Source organism: Talpa europaea (assembly GCF_964194135.1).
Source record: "Talpa europaea genome assembly, chromosome: 12".
NCBI classification, from domain to species: domain Eukaryota; kingdom Metazoa; phylum Chordata; class Mammalia; order Eulipotyphla; family Talpidae; genus Talpa; species Talpa europaea.
Genome location: NC_140079.1, coordinates 42,384,066 through 42,409,515, shown reverse-complemented (window position 1 = coordinate 42,409,515; position 25,450 = coordinate 42,384,066). Strand labels below are relative to the sequence as shown.

General features: G+C 38.9%; 1 protein-coding gene across 1 annotated transcript in view; it reads right to left on the bottom strand.

Moving 5' to 3' along the window:
- Positions 1-25,450, bottom strand: part of ADGRE2 (adhesion G protein-coupled receptor E2) — a gene marked incomplete at both ends in the record, with an annotated part of 93,309 nt that overhangs the window by 40,643 nt on the left and 27,216 nt on the right. The window contains 6 exons of the mRNA XM_084249987.1: positions 10,385-10,495; positions 10,581-10,749; positions 12,591-12,682; positions 12,938-13,004; positions 18,458-18,693; positions 18,969-19,166. Coding sequence (XP_084106113.1) covers positions 10,385-10,495; positions 10,581-10,749; positions 12,591-12,682; positions 12,938-13,004; positions 18,458-18,693; positions 18,969-19,166 — 873 coding nt within the window. The remainder of the gene's footprint in view (positions 1-10,384; positions 10,496-10,580; positions 10,750-12,590; positions 12,683-12,937; positions 13,005-18,457; positions 18,694-18,968; positions 19,167-25,450) is intronic.

The window sequence follows — 25,450 nt, the reverse complement described above, 5'->3', positions numbered from 1 at the left end:
TTTTTCCCTCATAAAGAAAGGAGAACTTTGCAGGATAAAATATTCTTGGCTGGCACTTTTGTCTTGAATTTTTTATAACTTATTTTTTATTTATATCTTTTACATCATTGTGTATTCCCCATAAAATTGGCACCACAAATTCACCCCTGAACCATCACCATAGTCCCTTGTGCTCTTCTCTCCTCTGTTTTGATCCCTTTTCCTTCCCCTCCCCACAGGATGTCCCTGATTTATGGTTGCCTGCTAATTTTCAAAATTACTTTTACTGCTATTTTCTTTCCTGATCCCTTATTTGGTTCCCATATTTTCCTCCTATAAGTGAAACCATTAGATATTTTTCATTTTCCTTCTGACTTATTTCACTGAGCATGATCCCTTCTAGATCCATCCATGTTGCTGTGAATGGCATGATTTAATCTTATTTGATTGCTGAATAGCATTCCATTCAGTATATATATACCACATCTTCTTGACTCAGTAATCTGTTTTTGGGCACCTATTGTAAATACTGTTGCATAAATATAGGGGTGCAGGTATCTTTTTGATTTAATGTTTTTGTGTCCTTTGGGTAGACTCCTAGAAGTGGAATTTCTGAGTCATATGGTAGCTCCATTTTTAGTAGATTGAGAGTCCTTCACACAGATTTCCATAGTGGTTGGACCAGTTTACATTCCCACTAGCAGTGTAGGGGAGTTCCTTTTTTTCCACATCCTCACCAACATTTGTTGTCACCAATTTATTTTTTTATATTGGCCATTCTCACTGGTGTAAGGTGGTATCTCTTTGTGGTATTGATTTGCATTTTCCCCTTTTGATCAGTTATGTCAGCTACATGGAACAGAAATATCAAACAGGGGTTTCCAAATTTATCCTCCTGGGACTTTCAGAAGAGGTATCACTGCAATCTCTCCTCTTTGGAGTGTTTCTGTACATGTACTTGGTCACCTTCACTGGCAACCTCCTCATTATAGTGGCTATCATCACTGTCCCTCACCTTCACACTCCCATGTACTTCTTCCTCTCTAATCTCTCCTTTACAGATATCTGTTTCACCTCTACCACCATCCCAAAAATGCTGCTGATCATCCATACTCAGAGCAAAGCCATAATCTATGAAGCCTGCCTCAACCAGACGTATTTTTACCATCTTTTCAGAGGCTTAGACAGTGATGGCCTATAATTGATTTATGCCCATCTGCCATCACATGCACTACATAATCATCATGAGCCCCGTGTTCTGTGGTGTCCTGCTTCTGGGTCTTGGTTACTGAGTACTATAATGTCTATGTTACAAGATTTAATACTTTCACAACTGTCTTTCTATACAGACTTTGAAATCCCTCACTTTTTCTGTGAACTTAATCAGATGACCTGACTTGCTTGTTCTGACACCTTCCTAAATGATGTAGTCATGTATTTTGCCACAGAAATTATAGGGGGTATCCCAATCACTGGCATCCTCTTCTCTTACTACAAGATTATAACCTCCATTTTGAGAATTTCATCAGCTAGTGGCAAGTATAAACTCTTTTCCACATGCGGGTCTCACCTCTCAGTTGTCTCCTTGTTCCGTGGCACAGCCTTTGGTGTGTATCTCAGTTCTGCTGTTACTGAAAACCCCAGAGACAGTGCAATAGCCTTGGTGTTGTACACTCTGGTCACCCCCATGGTGAACCTCTTCGTCTACGTTCTAAGGAACAAAGACGTGAAGCAGGCTCTAGAAAAACTCTTGCATTAAAGACATTCTCTCAGGAAAGGATTCTTTGCCTCAAGAAAGAATGAGAAACAGAAGCAGAATTTAATGTCTTTAACTTTTCACGCATCCTACGCGCCCATCTTAATCTTTCAATGTTTGCCTTCTAATTATCTTATTTGGCTTTAATGTAGAAAATAGTTTCACTGTCAAGATTTTCAGCAACATATTAATAATATGGGAAATTTAATTTCTTATTATAAGAAGAGACAGGGGAACAAATGCATAATATTTCCTCTCAGATAAAAGTAGCTATTCTCTTGATTCTCTATGTTGTAGCATATATTAGACTTTCATTTACTTCATGCTGAATATTCTGTTGTTTGCATTTATTACATTTTGTTTATCCATTCATTTGTCGATGGAATTTTGCTTCCATCTTTTGGCTATTGAGAATAATGCTGGTAAGGACACTGATGTAGAAGTATTGATTGTATCCCTTGCTTTCAATTCTTTTAGGATTATTACTAGGTATATAACTGGAAATGAAATGACTTGGCCACATGGTAATTTGTCACGTTTTTCAGGAATGATCACACTGTTTCTTATAGCAGCTGTGCCTCTTCCCATTCTCCCAGTAAAGCACCAGCTTCTATTACACATTCTTGCCAACACTTATTTTCTATTTTAGTTTATTTTTATTTTTTGTTTTTATTGAAGTTATCATTGGTGTGCAATGCTGTGGTAATATGAATGCTAAGATGGGTGTGGTTCAGTCGTGACTCAGGAAAGCTGCAGTCCAGTATATGTATACATTGGCATGTAACCTTAGCTTTGGTTATTTGCACACAATAATTTCAGTGTTCACTTGCTCTCTCCAAATAACACAACAGGATTGCCACCTCTGCACAACCATGAATATGCCACCTTCACCAACAATATGAAAGGGATATGTTCCTGCTGGCCTCTGCCCCCTCGGCAGTTGCCTCTACTCGGTATATGAAACTCCTCCACACACAGTCCCTTTTCTTTTCAAATTGTCTCCTCTCTGTGGGTACCGGAGTGAGATTTTGTGTAATCTTTGAAAGAAGTATCTCTGTTTCCCAGAGTTCCTACTACCCCTGGACATATGCCCCTTTAGTTTTCAATACCAGATGTTTGGGGGTAAAAGGGTCATCATTTCTCCAATGCAGTTAACATTGGAGTAAGCAACATGGGACCCAAACCCCTTCCACCTCAGGGAGAAGCTCTCAGTGCTTGTAAGTCCTTCCCTTCTGTGATTCGCCATGTCAGGGATGGCTGCTGTCTCTGCCTCTGTTATCCATCATGATATGTCCTTTTTGTCTATTGCTGAGGATGAAGTGTTTGGCTCTACTCAGTTCATTTTCAGAGGGAACTACCCCACAAGTAGTCATATATTTGGTGTTTCCATCAAAGGAGATGCACTCAGGGTCTGTCTCTGATACCATTTTCCCTAAAATCTATATGTATTTTTCTTATTGTTAAGTTGAGAGCAATGTACAATTCATTTTCTGTTTCTTAGACAGAAGTAGCCATCCACCTGTTTGATTCTAATATTTTAATAGTTTTGGGTTTTGTAATATAACCATGCAAATTCCATAGTTTCAGAAAGTATGTATTCACAAAATTAGCTTTCTGAAGAGGACAAACTACTGGATCTGGATATCTGGGATTTGTGAGGGAATAACTCCAATGAATTAATAAATAATTAATATATTTCTTTCTTTTTTTAAAAGATTTATTTATTTATGCATACAAGAGCTGGGGGTACAGGCGAGAGATGCAGGGGGGTAAGAGGATCCACCAGAGACATAATAGGGAATAGAACAGGCAGACTGACTGAAATACACTACTGAGGGGAGCAGCAGGGAGAGACAGGAGAGATCTGCCTCGCCATGAGTGTTTCTCCCTGGCCAGCCGGGGATCAAACTCATGCTGTTGAGGCTATGGATTGCTTCATAGTGCAGTGCTTAACCACTTGGGCCACCAGGGAGGCCCTATTTTTTTTTATTTCTGAGGCCATTTATTTACAATAATTTTCAAACACATAGAAAAATTGGAAAAATGATACAATAAGCAATCATATAATCAACTTCTGCATTTTATATATTTGACACAGTGCCACATCAAAAAAATCTTTCTCAATTTTTGAGCACATGTGTATACATTTTCTTTCTAAAATACTAGCTACAGACATCATGTCACCTCATTTTCCAACAAATATTGAAAAATTCAAAGAAAATTCTCTCCATACCACAATACTAAAATTATCACAATACACAAAAATTAATAATGTGATGTTTGAATATCTGCTATATATACAAATTAACACAATTACTTCCAAAATGTCTGTTATAGTTGAACTTCTGATCCAAAGTCTCACTAAAATTGACACTGAATTTGATTGCTATGTCCTTTTTGTCTCTTTTCATCTACATAGGCTCTAGTGATTTTTAAAATGATTTCACAAGAGTCCAGACCAATTGGCTTGTTAAATGCCCTGTGTTCCAATTTTTGTCTGATTATTTCATGCATGCTGAAAATTAGTTCTGGAAGAATAGGAACCAGAAATCTTTTTCTATAAAGTCAGGTTGTAACTATTTTTCACTTTGTGGCCTTACAATCTCTGTCAGGACAACTCAACCCCGATAGTGTAACATGTCGACAGTCACAAACAATACATCAGTGAGGAAGCGGGGGGCGGGGGGGGATAGCTGAATTCCAATAAGACTTTAAAATAAAAGTAAACATTTGCCTGAATTTGGTGAGGATGCTATAGTTTATCAACTCTTAGTCTAAAGACTAGCTTAAATATATATTAAGCTGATTTATAAATAATTATTTATCTACCACAAATAAGATGTAGTAACTTCATGATTTATCAAGAGATAAATAATGTCGGGTTGCCCACTATTGGTGATGCTAAATTTAATTAGTAAGGTCAGGTGGTGACTCCAGACCTCCACATTAAAATGTATGCACTGGCCCTTGTAGTCAACAATAATCTACAAGGTGATTTTTTGGTATGTGGGACTAGCTTTTTCTCCAAAAATTCCATCCCCCCATGATTTCTGTGGCCACCCCATAAATATTAACAAATGATGAATTACTGATTCATTAATAACTTCTTCATTTATTGGCTAATATTTTACCTATCACTTAGGACTTATAGACTTCTTCTTTAATATGCTATAATAATTTAGTCATTTTTATGTTAAAATTGATATAGATATGTAATAGCTCTGGATTTAGATCTTGCCTAGATCACATGCTGTAAATGAATTTTTATATAAAAAACGCAACTTGCAAAATGTGCAGTAGCAATATAGTCCTTTTTCCACTGCTAAGCTTATAAAATGTAAAGATTAAAGACTCTATTACAGAACCTCCATTACAGGGCTCTGATTTACCCTAAGGGAGAAAAACAACTTTCTTTTTTTATTATTTTATTTTTTAATATTAATTTTTTTATTTTTTAATCATTGTTCATTTTTAAACAATATTTGCTTCCCCCCAAACAACTTTTATATGTAAGCTCTGTGAAATCAGGAATTGGATCTGTCTTGATTTCACTGCAAACAGTGAGCAATAAAATATATTTTTCAATTAATAATTGGTAAGTTATTGAAAATGGAGATGAGGAAATAGAGGCAGGTATGTAAGGAAACCAACTTCCTTATTTTGCCTATGACTGAGGTGTTTCAGTCCTGCATGAAACCATGAAAGCCTTTATTCCAAAGAGGAAATGCAAATGGCCAACAGGCATATGAAAAAATGTTTAACATCCCTTATCATGAAGGAAATGCAAATCAAAACCACACTGAGATACCACCTTTCACTAGAAAGAATGGCACATTCCAAAAAAAAACGTGCAACAACAAATGTTGGCGAGGATGCAGTGAAAAAGGAACTCTCCTTCAACCCTGGTGGGAGTGCAAACTGGTCCAACCACTGTGGAAAGCTGTCTGGAGGTTCCTCGGTTTACTAAAAATGGAGCTACCATACAATCCAGCAATTCCACTTCTAGGGATCTACCCAAAGGACACAAAAATAGTGATTCAAAAGAGCACCTGTACACCTATGGTAAAACCTGGAAACAACCCAAATGCCCAAAAATAGATTACTGGATCAAGAATGTGGTATATATACACAATGGAATATTATTCAGCATCAGAAAAGAAAAACTCATGCTATTCTCAGCAACATGGATGGAGCTAGAAGGTATTATGCTCAGTGAAATAAGACAGAAGGAAAAAAGAAAATATCAGATGGTTTCACTAATAACAGGAATATAGGGGAACCAAATAGGACATCAGTGTAAAAAAATAATAATTACAGTACAAACCACAACAAAGCAAAAATAGACAATTGTAAACCAGAGACATACTGCAGGGGAGAAGGTGGGAGAGGGATTAGAGGGAGGGAGGGAGGAGCACAGGAAGATGAGGTGATGGTGCATGGGTGCACTGGTGAAGGAGATTCTAGGGGGACTCAATCTGAGGGGGTAGGGGGAAGCAAATATTGTCTAAAAATGTTTAAAAAATGATAAATGTTAAAATAAAATAAAAAACATGAAAGTCTTGGGCAACTGAGATTATTGTTAACTCTGCATATAGGTATTTTACTGAACATTACTTTCCTCTTTTGTGTTATTTCCTCTGCAGCTGGCTTTCCTTGTTACACGTTTTCAACTTGAGTAAGAATCTTTGCAGAAAAATGAGCTTCTACCAGAAGATTAGGTAATTGCTCCTAGACTATGTTGGGAGTGAGCTGATCATGGAATATGGACCAGAATACCCAAATTCTCCAGAAATTGAATTTCAAGCATTTGCTGCATACTCTCTCCCAATATGATGTCATGAAGAGTTACTTGTAACAAATCTGAAACGCTTTTTATATTCTTTGCCCAAAGAATGACAATTCATTGTTTTCCTCTTTTTCCAGGAGACATCATCTGGTTTGACTGTTCATTATAATTATCCTGAAAAGAGAGGTTAAAAATGACACTACATTTCAAAAAAGCCCTGGAAGACTAAAACAAGAACACTATGAAATATTGTCAAAAAGAAGCTAAAGAAGACCTAAAGATATGGAAAGACACTGCATGTTCAAAGATCTGATTTAATATAATTAAGATGGCAGTACTCTCCCTGAAATTGATTTAAACATTATACTTGTCAGTAGCTCAATTAAAATTTTCTCAGAAATTGAAATGCACATCTTAAAATTTACTGAAGTGTCCAGATAACAGGCACTTGTAGCCAAAATATAAAGAGTATTCTTACCATTTATCATTCAGGACAATGGAACGATTAAATACAAAGTATTTTGACTCAATATTCCCCCAAAGAAGATATGTAAATGGTTAATAAGCACATGAAATATACTCAATATCATTATATATCTGTGAAATGCAAATCCAAACCACAATGAAATAACACTCCACACCCACTACAGTATCAAAAAAGATAAACAATATCAACTTTTGGTGAGTATGGGAGGAAAACTAGAACCTCTTTTATTGGCTAGGGGCAATGGAAAACCATTTTTAGAATTTTAATGCAAGGTGGTACAAGATCTATTTTTTGCTTCAAGAAATATATCTCTATATTATGTGGGAAACTCACTGCAGGACAGAGAGGTAGATTCCATTTAGGAGGATATTGCAGTGCAGCCCAGAGAAGATGACAACTGGAATTTGGGAGAAAGTGATGAATATAGCATAAGGAAAACTATTTGTGATCTAGTGAGGAGGAAACAATAGTAGAATTTAGCAATAGAATGTCTTGAAATAGAAAAAGATAGGGAATTATAATATAAAGAGTGCTCCAGGTCCTGCATGGTGCAGTTTTTCTTCAGCTAATGGATGGAAATGCCTAGCAAAGAACTGAGAGACCTGAAGAGCACTAAGTTGGAGAAGAAGATGGTAACTTCTGTTATCATCATGGTGAGCTGTTACTGAGATATGTTATTAGAGATGTTGAGTTGACAATTGGAAATAGCAGTCAGGAACCCATATCTATTTCAGGGCTGAGAAACATATTTGACCATCATTGCCTTCTGTGTGGCTCATTAAATTACTATGGACAAGACTGTCTATGTGAGTGTATAATATGAGGATAGAAGTGTTTCAAGAACAAAGCAATACAGAATATATAAAATGTAAAGAGATGAATAAAGTTCAGCTAGAGGGATAGGAAGAATTCCAGGAGTTTTGAGATATGAAAACCAGAGACAAAAGGAGGGTATTGTTAAGAGGACTAAAAGATATTCATCATTGGAGGCCTAAGAGAGAATTATTTTTGGTGGAACGATAGAGACAAGACCAGATATCAGCATGTACAAAAAAAGGAGGGAGGGATAAATATATCAAATTAACAAGAGTAAGAATTATCTTGTTACAATGAAGGTTGAAAGGATGCTGTGGAGAAGACGGGACTGCACATGGTGCAGAGAATGTATGAGCAATGACTTCTCTATTGAGAAGTCAAGAACCAATTTTCAGGTGGAGTGATTATCTTTTAAAAGTAGGGAGCATTGCAAAATACTACATGACACACCTCTCAGTAACATCTTTAAAGACTCATCCCCCAACACAAAGAAAGTGAAGGAAAAGATAAACCCCTGAAATTACAACAAACTAAAAAGCTTCTGTACAAAAGAGACATTAACCAAAACAAAGAGACACCCTACTGATTGGGAGAAAATTTTTGCACTCCATACAACTGATAAGGGACTGATCATAAGGCTCTACAAAGAGCTCATATTATTCAATAAAAACAAAGTGAACATCCAGTCAAAAAATGGTCAGAAGAGCTAAAAAGACATTTCTCCAAAGAGGAAATGCAAATGGCCAACAGGCATATGAAAAAATGTTCAACAGCACTTGTAATCAGGGAAATGCAAATCAAAACCACAACGAGATATGACCTTACACCAGTGAGAATGGCACATTTAAAAAAAAAACTAGCAACTAAAATGTTGGCGAGGATGTGGTGAAAAAGGAACACTTGTACACTGCTGCTGGGAATGTTAAGTGGCCCAACCACTATGGAAAGTTGTGTGGAGGTTCCTCAGTCTACTAAAAATGGAGCTTCCATATGAGCCAGCAATTCCACTCCTAGGAATCTACCCAGAGGACACAAAAACATTAATTCAAAATGATACCTGCACCACTCTATTTATGCAGCACTATTTACAATAGGTAAAACCTGGAAACAACCAAAATGCCCAAAAAAGATAATTCTTGCCATTCTCAGCAACTTGAATAGCTCTGGAAGGGATTATGCTCAGTGAAATAAGTCAGAAGGAAAAAGAAAAATTTCGGATGGTTTCACTTATAGGAGGAACACAGGGAACCAAATAAGGGATCAGGAAAAATAATAATAATAGCGTATTTAAAAACAAAATTAGCAGGCAACTGTAAATCAGGGACATTCTGCAGGGGAAGAAGACAGATCAAAACAGGAGAGGAAAGAGCACAAGGACTATGACAATGGTTCAAGGGTAAATTGGTGGTGGGAATTTTACGGGGAATTCACCTGATAGGAGAAAGCAAGCACTGTGCAAAAATGAACGATGATGTAAAATATAGATATATAAACAAATATTTTTTTAAAAGTAGGGGCACATATTGTCCATTTGTGGTAACAAGAGAAAATTAAGAGCGAGTGAAGCAGATGCCAAATGACTGCTAGTTTTGAGAACACAAAGTTAACCTGGTTTCACCCTGCTGTCCTGTATTTTCTCTGCGAAGAAGATGGTAGGACAAACTGCTGGGAAAGAAGAAAGAGCTAGAAGGCTGGGATCTTTGGAATGTGGAGATTTTTAGGAGTAGTTGTAGGTAGACAGACAGTGCTTCAGAGAAATGCAGAAGGTTTGCCAGGCATGGTGGTGGAATCACTGAAATTGGGAAAAAAGTAGTTCGGACAGACTAAAGACCTTGGATAATTCATACAGACCTGAGTCTCACTTTCTTCACCTATCAAATGGGACCATAATAATACTCACGTCCAAATGCTGATTTGAAGAACATTTAAACAAAATTTGAAAAAAAGGATTTGTAAACAGGAAAATACAGATGCCTGCTGATTAATACTGCAGCCTTTCCTCTGACCCCTATGAATTTTCTTTCTCTTTTTAGTCTTCATGTGTACAGGAAACACTAGTAATGATTGCAGACTTGAAAGAGGAGTCTCAAATTCAAATCAATAACTACTTCCCTGTGCTGTAATAGCTCCAAACCATATGCCTATTGCTTTGTATGTGGACAGGCAGCAGGCAGTGACCACGGTGCCTCATGCCTGTGCATCGTTGCTTCAGGTCATTAGTTTCTACCTTTTGAGCTTACTATCTATCTTTCCCTGCTCACAGTATTTTATCGTCTCACCAGGAAATTTAAAACCTTATTTACCTTGTCACACAATATGGGTGTCCCATATGTGGTAAATGAGAAGATGGTGGTATACACAAGAGTAAAGGGAGCTTAAAAGTAGAGCAAGAACATTCATGAGGACACACCTTCAAGTGAGTGCATGCCTTCAAGAGTAAACAGGGGAGAGTCATTCGAGGGTATCACCTTCTATATGCCCAGACTGTCCAGTGTGGCCGGTATACGCTGCTCAAGTGGTTCAATTAGTGAAGGGCTCTGGGTGCAATCTGTAACCTTACCATGCTTGGTTTGGAGGCATCAGAAATGACCCTGCTGGAGAGTGTGTGGCTCTCAGAATCAGTTCTCAATTTTCTGACACTTCTGAACCATTTTCCATATTGCTCCCGGACCTGCAGAGGCAAAGCATGCTCTGGGTCAGCTCACTGAGAAAGATGTGGATGAAAAGAGTCCTGGGTGGGAACTGTACAGTAATACCTGATGGCTGAGGAGGCAGTAGACCAGGAAGATGAAGACACCCTGCAGGCTGTTGATGATGGTGAACAGGTAGGCCATGACCTGGACAGCTGAACCCACCTGCAGGATTCCCAGACACCATGTGCATCCCAAGATGAAGAGTTGAGCAGTAGCTTTAAATGTCAACACTCTGGGTGAGAGAAGTAGGGAGGCACATGAGTGACCAGGAGCAACACAATCTAAGTCATTTTCATCTCCACCCCATGAATGAATGGCCCTACCCCTCCATTGGTGATGAGTTCTCAAAATTAGTTGTGATCAGCTTTGATCTTTACTATCAATTATTCCACACAATGGCATTGTTATTTGATTGAGTGACACTTCATAATATGGTGTCAAATTTTTTATGATGCTCCTTGAAAATCCATAATTTCATTTCACCAACATATTGAGGAAGTATTATATATCAGGCTCTGCTGGCACCTGTGCAATTCCACTTCTGAGTATCTACCCAAAAAAATGAAAAATCTGGAGCTGGAATGGATTATGCTCAGTAAAATAAACCAGAAATAAAAAAAAAATCAGATGGTTTCACTTATAGGAAGAATGTATGGGAACCAAATACGGAATCAGGAAAAAAATAATTATAATAAATTAAAAAAACAAAATTAACAAGTAACTATATATCAGAGAAATTCTGCAGAGGAGGGGAAGAGAGAGGACTCAAAACAGGGGAGAGAAGTTCAAAAGGGACTATGGTGATGGTGCACGGTGGGAATTTTACAGGGACTACACCAAAGAGGAGAAAGCAAACATTGCACAAAAAGGAAGAATGATATAAAACATATATAAAATATATATATAATAAAACTTTTAAAAATTTGATATTGAGACAAGAAAAAATGCAAAAACATTAATGCAAATGGATATATAGCTCCTATGTTCATTGTAGCATTATTTGCAATAGCCAAATTATGGAAACAACCTAAGTGTCCAATAGCAGTCAAATGGATTAAGATGTGCATACATAAACCATGGTATACTATTCAGTTATTTTTTAAAAAGATAAACTATTGCCATTTTCAACATGAATAAACTGGAAGAGATTATGCTAAATGAAATAAGTCAATGGAGAAAAACAAGCACCAGGTAATTTCACTCATGAATGGAATATAGAGAAACAAAAAAAGAACAACCAAAACATACCCTGATATGACTGTAGAATTGAGGCTACCACGTGGAATAGGTGGGAATGGAGGGTCAAGTGGGGAGGGTACCCAAAGGACTATGGTGGAGGATTACGAATGTTTTGGTGGTGGGTGCAGTGTGGTAACATACATCTGGAGGGCTGTGAACTGCTACTTCTAAATCACGTAGTGGCCCAAAGAATGTTACCGCAACAAAAATGATACAATTAAATTTAAAAAACAAAGGCAAGATTTCTATTTTCATAAACCTCATAGTCCATTCAAATTACTAATGAGACCAAATAACGGCATGCAAAGTTGGAATAGATAATGATAAGCACATACACGAAAAAGCATTAAATGTACACAGTGCTTGCTAGAGCAAAGGGTTGCTCAAGTCTTTTGAATTTGATGCTTCCTAGGATTTTTCCTGGAACAAGAACTGGAGTGAGGAGACTGATCTGAGGGTGAGGCTTGAAAGTGTAGATGGATTGTGGGATCACTCACAGAATTTTCTAAATGCTACATGGGAACATAAATGCTCTCTGTTCTTTTGTCTTAGGACTGCTGACAAAAGTTCAAATCGTGACATTCAATCAATGTCAATTATTTCTGCTGCTGACAGATACACAAGCTGGGACTGGAGATGAAAAGAACATTTTGGCTGGGTGCCAGCAGCACAAAGCACTAAAATGAAACTGTCTGCCACAGAAGAAGTTACATCTGTTTACTCTGGGTTCCCTCAGACAACCTTGAAAGGGAACATCAGGGAAAATTGAAGCACATGCTTTGTGCTCCTGGGACCTCATATGTCTATATGGTTGTCACCCCCTTTCCATCTTACCTTGTGTTCTGAATGGTGGACACATCACTGTTGAGGGAAGCGAGTCTATTTTTCAAAATCCAGAGTGCCACCAGGAAGAAAACTATATTGACCTTCAGGAAACCACAGAAATTTCATTGAATAAATTTCCAATCTGTTATCTCTGTCCTAGCTTGTTCAATATCAACTTCACACTAATTTTCAGATTTAGTAACAGTTTAATGTTTATAGTTTCAGGAGTATCCTTATAAAACCAAACCCATAACAAGCCAGGGACACATCTGGATTCTGTCACCCTCCCTTTTGCAATTCTGCTCTTCCCGTGACCCTCAGCTAAGCCTTAAGGATGCTCTAACATCATTACTCACAGAGAAGATGGCACACACTGGTCCAAGAAAGCCCCATACAAACCCCATCTCTGTGTGGAGCCAGCAACTGTATGTGAGAGAATAAAAAATTGCATTGGAACTGAGGCTACTAGAGAGGAAGGAGAGTGGTGGGTGTAAAAGAGGCTGGTGGGGCCCAAAAGTCTATGGGTGCTTTTGTAATATGAAAGGAAGAGGAACACTGAATGAGGGTCGTACTCCCTGCCCCCACTTACACGCAGTTGCCTTGGATTACAAATCCAGTATGCCATGTGCAAGGCCTATATAAGGGGATGGGGGAATTAGTAAGTGATACATAGAAAACCTAGAAATCAGGACTTTACTGATAAACAGTGAAAGAATTCATTCTTGCTACAACATCAGTGTAAAATTCAGGGGAGGCAGGATATTTCAGAACAGTTGAAAATACACCAAAAAGAATGGAACAAGGGCAAACTGACATGTCCAAAAAGGACACCTGAAGAGAGCACAGCTGGTGTGTGTAAACAAGAATTTAACTGAATGCTGTGGCTAAGGGTGCAGAATCTGGAAGAGTCATTTCCTGAAAAGAGGACGGAGGACCTTAGAGAAGTGCTATCATTTTAAAACAAAAACGTGTTTATGAAAAATAACTAAAACAATTTTTAAATATATTTTATTTTATATAATTCTCACATCATTTTTCATTTTTGCACAATGTGTGCATTTTCATCTTGGTTATATTCCCCATACAATTCCCACCTCACTTTTTTGACCCTAATTCCTCATCTCCTCCACCCACCCCCATAGTGTGTCTCTGGTTTATAGTTGCTTGTTGATTTTGATTTTTTTTTATCATGATTAGTCTTTTTCCTGGTCCCTTATTTAGGTTTTCGAAATTCCTGCTATGAGTGAGACCATCCAGTATTTTTCTTTTTCTTTTTCTTTCTGGCTTATTTCTCTGATTATGACCCCTTCCAACTCCATCCATGTTGCTGCAAATTGCATGAGTTTATGTTTTTTGATTGCTCAGTAATATTCCATTGTGTATATGTACCACATCTTCTTGATCCAGTCATCTATTTTTGGGCATTTCGGTTGTTTCCATAGCTTAGCTATTGTAAATAGTGCTGCTATAAACATAGGGGTGCAGGTGCCCTTTTGAATTAGTGTTTCTGTGTCCTTTGGGTAAATACCTAGGAGTGGAATTGCTGTATCATATGGAAGCTCTGTCTTTAGTAGGTTGAGGAATCTCCATACACTTTCCATAGTGGTTGGACCAGTTTGCACTCCGCGCTCCCACCAGCAGTGCAGGTGGGAGCCAACATTTGTAACATCCTCGCCAACATTTGTAAAAACATCTATTTTAAAACTCAAATTCACCCAAGCCCCAGAACAAACTAAAAATAATCCATCCAAAAGAAACTTCTGAACTTTGATAAGACTGAGGAGTATGTGATTTTTAACTTGAAGCTGTTTTCATTCCTTCTCTCCACAGTCTAGTATACAGCAGCCACATGTTCACCACTTTGTAGGCAACAGAGAGAGATGACTACTTTTGGAGCGCTATTCAAAGCATCATCACCCATAGAGCAGTCAGTATTTTTTCTCACCCATTAGTTCCCTGGGGGTCTTCATTCTCAAAATTTGGAGGCTATTTGGTTATTTTTTGTGCCTCAGGGACAAAAGATACCATACCCCTAGAACATTACCAAATAATAGAATACTACAATCACATCACCAGACACCAAAGACTGTCATCAAGTAGGATCAACAGAAACTTGTGCAGGATTTTTTCTAAATACTGGAAAACTAAAGGACAGTAAGGACTTTTGAAAACTCTGTAATGTTCCCGGAAACCTAAGACTGAACAAGACTGTGTCATGCTCAGGAAAGGCCTGGAGGAAGAAAGCAGGTCTCTTATCTCTGGCTGACCTTGAGGTTTTGTGCAACCAAGATATGAGAGCTCACACTGTTAGGCAAACTGCTTGAAGATTAAAGGGGTGTCTTCTCACAAGATATCTTATAAAAGAGGGCAAAGAATATTGCAAGGTTTTTAAGACAGTCTTCTGAACAAACATTGAATGGTTTCTACATTGTACTGAATGGGGTGTGACCACTAGAGATCAAGATTAGAAATAAAAACAAGACTTTTAAAAAGCTAACAGAGCACTCAAAGGCCACAGACTGCAGGCAATCATCAATCTCCAGAACTAGTTTAGGAAAGTCACTAAACAAACAACAAACTAGTGACAATGAACTACAACATTTTATCTAAAACACCCAATTTTAGAGAATCTACCCACACCATGGCAGAATAGAGATGCTAGGATCATCCTCTCCCTTAAAAACAACCATACACAAATACTTGCTCAAAGACAGTTTCAGAAGTTCCCTAACAGAAACTCAGAGTTTCCCTTGGAAAACCTCCTGGTGGCTTACTGTGGGGAAAGAGAAACAGATAAAGTGAGGAGGAGTGAAACCAGGAAAGTAGATACGCCAGACAGAACTGGCTATGGATCAATCCATGACCCTATAGGGCATTAGAGAAAATTTCCCTAAGGGATTTCTCAGAATAGTAATATAGTCACACATGGGCACAAGTCAGCTTGGAACACTGGGAACTCCACAATCAGCACAAGTAAAGTAAAGCTCACCCCACCATCTCCCAGGAGTAAGATCAGAGTCACCAGCATCGTAGGCTCAACAGCAGAAAGGACTGGTGAGAGAGAACTCACCAGCCCTTGGAAAGTATCCAGTAGGCACATAGAGCTTTCCCCCAGGTACCTGGGAAGTGGGGCGGCAGCAGTGGAGGTGGCCTTCACCTCTGGCCATAGCTGGGGAGTGGGGCACACATGATACCTAGGCACCTCCTGTCTGCCAGACCTAACTGACCCAGAGCAACAGCCTTATGGACCAGCACGAGAAACTCAACTTGCACAGAATAGGATCCAAAGCAGAAAGAAGCAGCAGAGAGAGGGAAAAAAATGATTAATTCTGACATCATCAAAACCAAAAATCTACTTTTGCCTTAAAGGGCATTATGAGATGCCATCTTACACCTTTGAGAATGGCACTATTAAAACAAACTAGCTACAACAAATGTTAGTGAGGATGCGAAGAAAAGGGAACTCTCCTGCACTGCTGGCATGAGTGCAAAATGGTCCAACCACTATGGAAAGCTGTGTGGAGATTCCTCAACCTGGTGAAGATGGAGTTTCCATGTGATCCAGCAATTCTACTCCTAGATATTTACCCAAAGGACACAGAAACATTAATTCAAAAGGGCACCTGCACCCCTATGTTTATAGCAGCACTATTTACAATAGCTAAGCTATGGAAACAACCCAAATCCCCAAAAATAGATGACTGGATCAAGATGTGGTACATATACACAATGGAATATTACTGAGCAATCAAAAAACATAAACTCATGCAATTTGCAGCAACATGGATGGAGTTGGAAGGGGTCATAATCAGAGAAATAAGCCAGAAAGAAAAAGAAAAAGAAAAATACTGGATGGTCTCACTCATAGCAGGAATTTCGAAAACCTAAATAAGGGACCAGGAAAAAGACTAATTATAATAAAATAAAAAAAATATCAACAAGCAACTATAAACCAGAGACACACTATAGGGGGTGGGGATGAGGGATCAGGGTCAAAAAAGGGGGGTGGGAATTGTATGGGGAATATAACCAAGATGAAAATGCAGAGTGTGCAAAAATGAAAAATGATGTAAAAAATATATGAAATTTAAAAAAAAAAACTTAAAAAAGGGCCTTATCAAGAAAGTGAAAAGATATTGAAACAAAATATGAAAATCATATATTGATATTTTTCTAATAGAATATATTAACACTTACAATAGATCAATAAAAAGAAAATCCAACTTAAAAATGGGCAAAGGATTTAAACAGGTATTTCTCCAAGGGAGATATGCAAATAGTCAATAAGCACATGAAAACATGCCCAACAGCATTAGTCATAAGGGGAATAAAAATCTGACCCACAATAATTATCACTTCACATGCATCATGGCCAAAGTAAAAAATGTAGAAAATAATTGTTAGTGAGATAGAGAAGTGGTGGCACAAGGGGATAAGCACAGCACTGTGAAGCTGTCAGCAGCCTCTGCAGCACGAGTTCCATCCATGGCTGCCCAGGGAGCGGCCCACATGGCCCAGCGGACCTGTCCTGACTCACCTGCTGCTCCCCTCAGCAGTGTATTTCAGTCAGTCTGCCTGTTCTGTTCCCCACTCTGTCTCTGGTGAATCCTCTCACCCTTGCCCCCGCACCTCTGGCCTGTGCCCTAGTTTTTGTATGCCTAAATAAATAAATCTTTTTTTTAAAAGATACAGAGAAGTTGAAACCTCATATATTTTTGGTGGGATGTGAAGTTTGAGACACTGGAAAATAAGTGGTGGTTTGTCAGAATGCTAAACACAGATTTGCCACTTGTAGACACAGACCCAAGACAAATGCAAACATATGTCCACATAAAAACATGCATGTATATTAGCATTACTCACAATATCAAAACAATATCAACTGCTGAACGTGGTATATGTATATAATAGAATATTATTTGCAGAACAACACTACCAGCAACAACAAGAAAGAGGTCATGATATTTGCTCCAACAGGATGAACCTTGAAAACATCATGCTGAGTCAAAGAATTCAGTCCCAAAAGACCACACATATGATTCATGAATGCAAAATAGCCAAAAAGATAGAGCCATAGGATAGAAATCAGATTCATGTTTACTGAGAATGGGACATGAAAGTTACCGTCTATCAAATTTCTTTTGAGGATTTGAAACTGTTCTAAAATTGCATTGCCCTGATGGCTACACACCACTCTGATTACTCTAAAAACCACTGATATGTATACAATTAAAGGGTGAAGTTAATGGTCTGTAAGATACATTTCAATGAAGAAGTATAAACATTAAACCTAGTATTAAATGCTGAAATAAGAGAATGGAAGCTCTGAAACTTGACTCCATGAATTTAAGTCCTCACTCTGCCCGCTACATGTGTGCACCTTAAGACATTTTCTTGAAAAGATTGTGCCTTGGTTTACTCATCTGTATAATAGGGTAAACAATAGTATTTACTTCATATTTTGATGTGAGGATTGAGTCAACTACTATAAAAATGGTTAGAAAATGCCTGACACTATGTTGGCACCTTGTAAATCTTAACTGTGACATAATCCATTGTTTTGATTACTCAAATCGGTTCTATTTTTCCAAGAGAAAAACTAGAACATCCTACAGGATAACGATTAAGTATAGGTTAGATTTTTTTAATGAAATCCTGAACACTCCTTTTGATTTCATCTTTGCTATTTCAAGGACACAGATTTAAATATATTCTCCTTAATCATTATAATATCGCAACATAATGATGCCTTAAAGAGTATTAATTAGTGTTGCTCTCCACATTATTTTTCTTGGGCATTAATCAACATTCGACATTGGTTCCATGATCGCCATGATCACATGAAGAAAGTAATGAAGGTGGGATTTTGCATTTACCGGGCAGGTGTTCCATAAAGGTCAGGCCTGGCTGCTGCGGAAATGGCCACAATCACAGCCGGGACTCCATAGCCCACAGGGAACATAAATTTCTTGATGAACCTGTTGACACTAGCGTAGTTGACCACCATCAGATTGCGTGCAGTGAGGAAGAGGTGCAGGCCCTCCAGCAGCATCCAGGTGAAGGAGGCCAGGTAGAGATAGTGTAAGGCACCTGCGATGACAGCACACAAGACCTGGGAAGAGGAGGGTATCACCAGAAGGGATCATCACGGTAGAATGTGGCCGCAGGACCTCTCCTGCACCCTGCCACTGGAGACAACTCTGATGTAGGATTGTCAAGAGATGGGGGGGTCTTCTACTTGCACTTGTCAGTGTGAAATTGACCATTCACCCCAACAAGCTTCTCCAGGGCCCACAACCCTCTTATTTAAATGCCCATTACAACATTGCTCCATGAGTTCAGCATTCCCTGGGAAAGGGCTGGGAAGCCTCTGGGCACTGTCACTACCTTGATTTCAGTTCTGTCAATGGTTGTGAGGAAGAGCAGGTGGGCAAAGAAGAGGCAGAGTGAGAGCTGCAGGTGGAGGGAGGTGCTGGTGTTCTGGATGGGTTTGCACAGCAGGAAAGTGAGGGCCGCCAGGAAGAGGCAGAGCAGAGAGAGGCTCAGTCCCACGTAGGTGATCACAACCAGCACAGGATCTTCCTCCTGGGATGCAGCAGAGATGACAGTCACCTCCTTGCTCTGTGGCAATGACCCTCCCACCATTTTTATTTCCATTTTCAGGCACAAAGCTCCATTTTCAATTGATGCTCGCCTCTATTCCATGAGGCTGTGATGGAGTCTGTTCCTGGAGACTCCATGTCCGAAATCCAATTCCCCACCCCAACTCCACTCACCTCAACACAGCAACACTGTTCCTTGTGGGTTCTAATCCTTACACATTTAGAACTTGATTCTTGACTAAAGGAGGAAAACCACTATGCTTCATGATGGAGGTAACTTAAAAATTCAAATTTCTCTCTTATTGCAAGTAACCTTCTTATAATTATTTTTATTTTTATTTAAGTATCATCATTTTAAATCCTTGGTAGTGTTTTGACAGTACAGGATGTTCCCCCCTCAGGTAGTCACTGTAACCTCCCGCAATGGAAGCACCTTCAGTCCTCCACAGAGTGCACTGTGTTCTCTCCCTCCTCACCCCACCTCTCCTTGTAGATAATTTAAATCCATGAGAAGAATTAAAAAATAGCAATTCCATTTAAACCTAACCAAGAATAACTGGTGAGAAGGAGGGGGGAAGTAGAGAGAAGTGGTGTGAATATAAAGGAAATGGATGTAAAATATTCAAAACTGGTTCATCTGGGTAAATGGCAATTAGGCATCATTTGCACTGTTTTAAATTTGTAGCATTTCTGTAGATTGAAATCGTTCCTAATAAAATGCTGAAAAATAATTAACAATCCCTCTATGTATTCTTTATGCACACTAAATTTTGAAAAATTTTGCTATAATCACAAAAAAAAACTAATTTTCTTACTATAGAAGGAACTCACATAAATCCATAAAAATACAACATACCAATAGAAATGACTGAAATGGAGAAAGCCTTTTGAGGAATTAGGCTAGCTTTGTATTATAGGTGGAATTCTTTTTAATATTTTCTTTTGCTTTTTTTAAGATTTATTTATTTATACAAGAACTAGGGTACAGGCCAGAGGCATGGGAGGGTGAGAAATTTACCAGAGACAGAGCCGGGAGCAGAACAGGCAGACGACCAAAAATGCTGCTGAAGGGAGCAGCGGGCGAGACAGGAGAGGTCTACTGCACCATGTGGGTATCTCCCTGGCCAGTTGGGAATCAAACCCATGCTGCAAGGCTGCTGACAGCTTCACACCGCTGCGCTCAACCCGCTGTACCACCAGGGAGGCCCTGCAGGTGGAATCCTTACTAGACCAAAGATATGCTTCCAGATGCAATTCAAAGTCCACCCATCCCAAATCTCTTAGAGCAATTGAGAAGAAAAAAAATGGTCTTAGAAAATAATAGTCTATTTATGTAATGTAAATTTCCTGCCTCTACATTTTTTAGAACCGAAGAGTCACTCTTAAAAAAAACCTAATTTCAGGAGCAGTTTCTTACCTGAATGAGCAAATGAAGAGAAAAGATATTTTAAAATTAAATCAACAAAAATTCTCAGTGTCTTCACAAATATTGGAAAAATAACTACTATTTCTTAAAACTAGTAGAGGTGGCTGAAATTTTAAATGAAAACCAAAAGATCTCTGTCTCCGTACATATTGTTTTAGTTTACTTTCGAAAGGTTACAGTAGAATTAATTCACATGTAATTGGTTTATAGATGTCCTTATATATATTCTAAACTCAAGAATGTAATAGAAACTAAACCAAAATATTTTTCAAGAAATTGTGATTTAGGATAATTTTGGTCAATAAGAAATAGTATAAAACTTCAAACCACAGTTTAAAGCATATCTTTGAGTTTTAATATTGGGTGTAATACTTTACTTTTACTTGCACATTTTGATCAGAGTCAGCTCATGGTATCAAATAAGGAAAAGTAACTGACTAACCTATAAAGGAAATGGCCCAAAATGGAGTCAGTTGTATTAAACCTGTCAGGAAGCCTCAAGTTTTCTGGTCAGGTAAACTTGACTTTCAGGTAAAGGTTTAAACAAAAGAGAGAGGATTATCTAATAATAATTGGGCTCTCTGGTTTAAAACCTTAGAGAAACTAGATAAAATTAAATAATGGGGAAAAGTAAAGAAAGGATTATTTCATATGAAATTATCTTGCCAACTTAATTCCAGAGAATAGGGACTGGGAATTTCACCTCAGGGAGAAATTGAAACTGCCATCTGGTAATTTAACATGGGTAACTCCCTTTTATATCCATTCTGCACACACTTCCTGAATAGTTTCCCAAATTTCTTTTGGAAAATTGAGCTTTTGCTACATTTATAATGGAATTTATTGAATATATGGATCATTCTAACTGAAATAGCTGCACTTTCAGGTTTTCTTCTTGTAGGGGTATCATTTAATAGAGTTAAAACTTACTCTGTACTTTGCTCAGCTGAACTAAGCTGAAAAGAAAGGGACACCCTGGAGGTGCCATGGGAACCTGGCCAGGGATCCACGTGACCAATAGGGGGCCACCTCGAATTCCCAGTAATGTGGTAACAGGGCAAACAGAACCAGGCAGGACACCTCTGTGGGGAAGCCCCCCCAAACCTGATGCCCCAGCAGACCACAACTGACAGAGACCAACTCCCCTGTCATGAAAACAAATTAATGTTACACAATTATCTGGTAGAACTGGAGTGAAGGTGGAAAAAGAAATGTTTCAGTGGCATATCTTGGTCATTTGAGTTTTTTGCCCTTTAATTAACCTGTACACTGAACTGAATCCTGGTAAGAGAGCCATGACTCACCGTTAGCTCTTTGACCTTCTGAGTTGGAGTGAGGGGCAGAGCAGAGCCTCCGGGTAGACTCCCACTTCCGCAGGACCTCCTGCCACAGCTCCCACTTCAGCGCAGCTGCCCCTTTTTGCAGGGGAAAGGGTTCCTACTGCTGCTCAGGTCCCACGTGTGCCCCTTCAGCTACCTGTGGCTGGTTTTCCAGCTTCCGTGCTTTGGTGGAAGACATGAGCGCACTCTCTTGAGAGACTAAAATGGTTGCCCTCTTGACTATGTGGTGCATTGAGCTTGGGTGGTACATTTTGTTTTGTTTTTTTTGTTGTTTTTTATTTAAATTTTATTTTTATATTCTCCATACAATTACAACCCCCTTATTTTGACCCCACACCTCCCTTCCCTGTCCCCCATACCCCATAGAGTGTCTCTGGTTCATAGTTGTTTGTTGATTTGGATATTTTCTTTCTTATAGTTATTCTTTTTCCTAGTCCCTTATTTAAGTTTTCTAGATTCCTGCTATGAGTGAGACCATCGGTATTTTTCTTTTTCTTTCTGGCTTATTTCGCTGAGCATGATCCCTTCCAGCTCCATCCATGTTGCTGCAAATTGCATGTGTTTATCTTTTCCGAATGCTGAGTAATATTCCATGGTGTATATGTTGGATGGTACATTTTGAACTTTGGTTCTCTCCTCCTCTCCCAGCCCACAGACCCCTGTGCAACCTCTTGCTTGTGTTTCTTGCCAGGAGGTTGACTTGGATTCATTCTCCTGGCAGCTCTGCCCTTGGGCCTTGACCACTCTACTTTGGGTCGTGCCTGTTTGACTGAAGGTGCCCACAAAGGGGAGGTTGATTTGGGAGTTTGGTTGGGAGTCCATATTTGAAATCCTTCTCTCCCCTACTCCTCTTCTCCCCTTCTCTATTCCCTTGGAACCTCTGATCGATCTATTTAAAATCTTTGACACACTAGAGTTTGAGTCTTTGCTTTTATGCAGTGGCTAGGCACAACCCTTAGATTGGGCAACATGGGTTTTTCCCCATAAGAGTTTGGGGTCCATGGATACCCCTAAGTTTCACCCAGTATGATCCTGACTTTTTCTAATTTGACTATGACTTTTCAAACAAATCTTTCCAGTTTTTCTCCCAGCCTTTTTGGCTTGGATTGATTAACTGTCTTGTTCTACAACTGGAAGTGGAAAATCCTGTCAACTTCAGAGAGATTACCAAGACAGCTGTGCTAAATATGACCATCACTGTTTTCCTAAATACCTGATGATATGGAATTGCAAACATGAAAATCACTGTCTGCCCTCACCCCATCTGAAGATGCCTCAACACCCCCCAACATCTAGAAATCTTCTCTCTATAGGTTTCCCTCAGGACTCCCAACCGAATTTGTGATTTGCTTCAAACATTAACTTCTTTTTTGTTTGTTTCTATAAAAGTATTTCTTATTGCTTGTGACAGAGGCCTCTTGGATGTGCTTGCTTCTTTCACATTGCATATTGTCTTGGAAACAAACACTATGGTCTTTGGAAACAAAAATAATAGTACATATAAATCCTAGCATAATGAGTTACTTCCAGTCACTACTTACTCTCTTTCCCTAGTAACTTCTTTATTTTAGTCAATTGTCTTACCAGTCCAGAGATGACATAGTGGATGACATAGTGTTGCTGGCCCACGACAGGCCATTTGGTGGCACATGTATTTTGAGAAGAACCTTAAACTCACTCTGACTTTGTCTGCATTTTAATATTAAGACCTCTGTCTCTGGGTAGGACTTCTCCATTTTCTGAACATGTGATGTATGAAGAAGCATGTTCCCCTACTGTGGCTGCACAGGCTGTTCCCAAACCCTTATCCTCTGCCCCCACAAGTACAAGAATGTCATCCCTTTTGTCAGGCTCCTTGTGGCCCATATATTGGCGAATCTTTTGTCCTAAGGAAGTCACTTACTTGGTGGTCTCCCTGGAGCTTTCTGTCACTCTATCATTTCAATAAATCTCAGCTTCAAAATCAACTGCCATGGTTAGAGTCCTCATGTCATTCTTGAATGTTACAGGACAGTTACTGGGACAGGAAACACTTGCACAGTAATGTCTCCAGAAATTGGACATAATTGCTTAATTGGAATGACCTATTTTCAGTACTGAGAGACTGGTTCTAGGAAATAATTAAGCAATTCAACTTCAAATGTGGAACTTCTTGAGAAGTTCCAAAAGTAGGACTGTGGGGAGGGAATCTTTCATCCAAAATATGCCTTTACTTCATGGAAGGGGTCCTGAGATTGGGTGGAAGTTGCTTTTGCTATTTATCTATAAATTTCTCTGTGTAAGGGTATTACCCAGGAAGATCTACTCTCCTTATCTCCTTTCAGTGAAGAAGGCTGAATTTAAATCTGCATTGCTTTATTTTCCAGTCCTTAACTGAATTTCCCCTTTCTTGCCCCAACCTCCCTTGTCTTAGCTAAGCTACTTGAGGTGGTATCTAAACCATGTAGGTGAGTTACTTAGTCATGCTGGGTCTCTCCGTGTACACAGGGACTATACAAGATATTATTAAACTTTTACATGTTTTTTCTCCTATCAGTCTGTCTAATGCTTGTTTGATTATTTGCCAGCCAAGAAGAACCAGGAGGGATTATTTCCTTTCCACACCAACACTAAACCTCTGTAACATAATTTGAACACAGGGACTTCGATGGAGTTATTGTGGTTCCATTAAATTATAGGGTTCTTTCTATTTTTGTAAAAAAATGCCACTGAAATTTTGATAGGGGCTCTATTAGTCTGTAGATTACTTTTAGTAATATGGGACATACTACAACATTAATCCTTCTGTTAGGGGGAAAGGATGTTCTGAGCTAATCCCATACAGGCTTTGTGGACTCCACCCCAACTACAGACCAAAGTCATCAAGATATTGGGAAAGACAAATCCCGTCACCACCAAAGGGAAGGTGGCTGGGACTTGAGGGTGGAGTTAAGCAGCCAGGTTGGGTATAAAAACCAAACACGTGGGCCTTGGGGTCTCTCTCGCTCTGTCGCTCACCTCCTGGCTTCACAGCTCCTGGCTTGAGGCCATCTCTCAGAGTGCCATTTGGGATTCCAGATCGGTGGATCGGGTAGGATGCATTTAAAACTTTGTCTTTCATTTTTCTCCCTGAGCTGTACATTTCCTCATTTGCCCTTCCCTTTTAAATAAACCTTTTATTAACCTTTTGTGTGTGCCTGCAGTAGAGTATTGATAAATCCTTTAAAGTGCGCGGGTGAGGGCCCACAGTCAGGCACCCAGTTTTGTATCAGGGCTGCCCTATAACACTTCGAGCTTATTAGGATGGAATGGATGGAATCTTTCCATTTATTTGTTTCATCTTCAGTTTCCTTCATAAATGCCTTATAGATATCATTGAATACCTGTATCACAGGTCTCTCAACTTTGTTAAATTTATTTTTGGGTATTTAATTCTTTTCAATGCAATTGTAAATAAAAAAATTTTTAGTTTCTCTTTCTGGTTGTTCATTGTTGGCATATAGGAACACAACAAATTTTGGG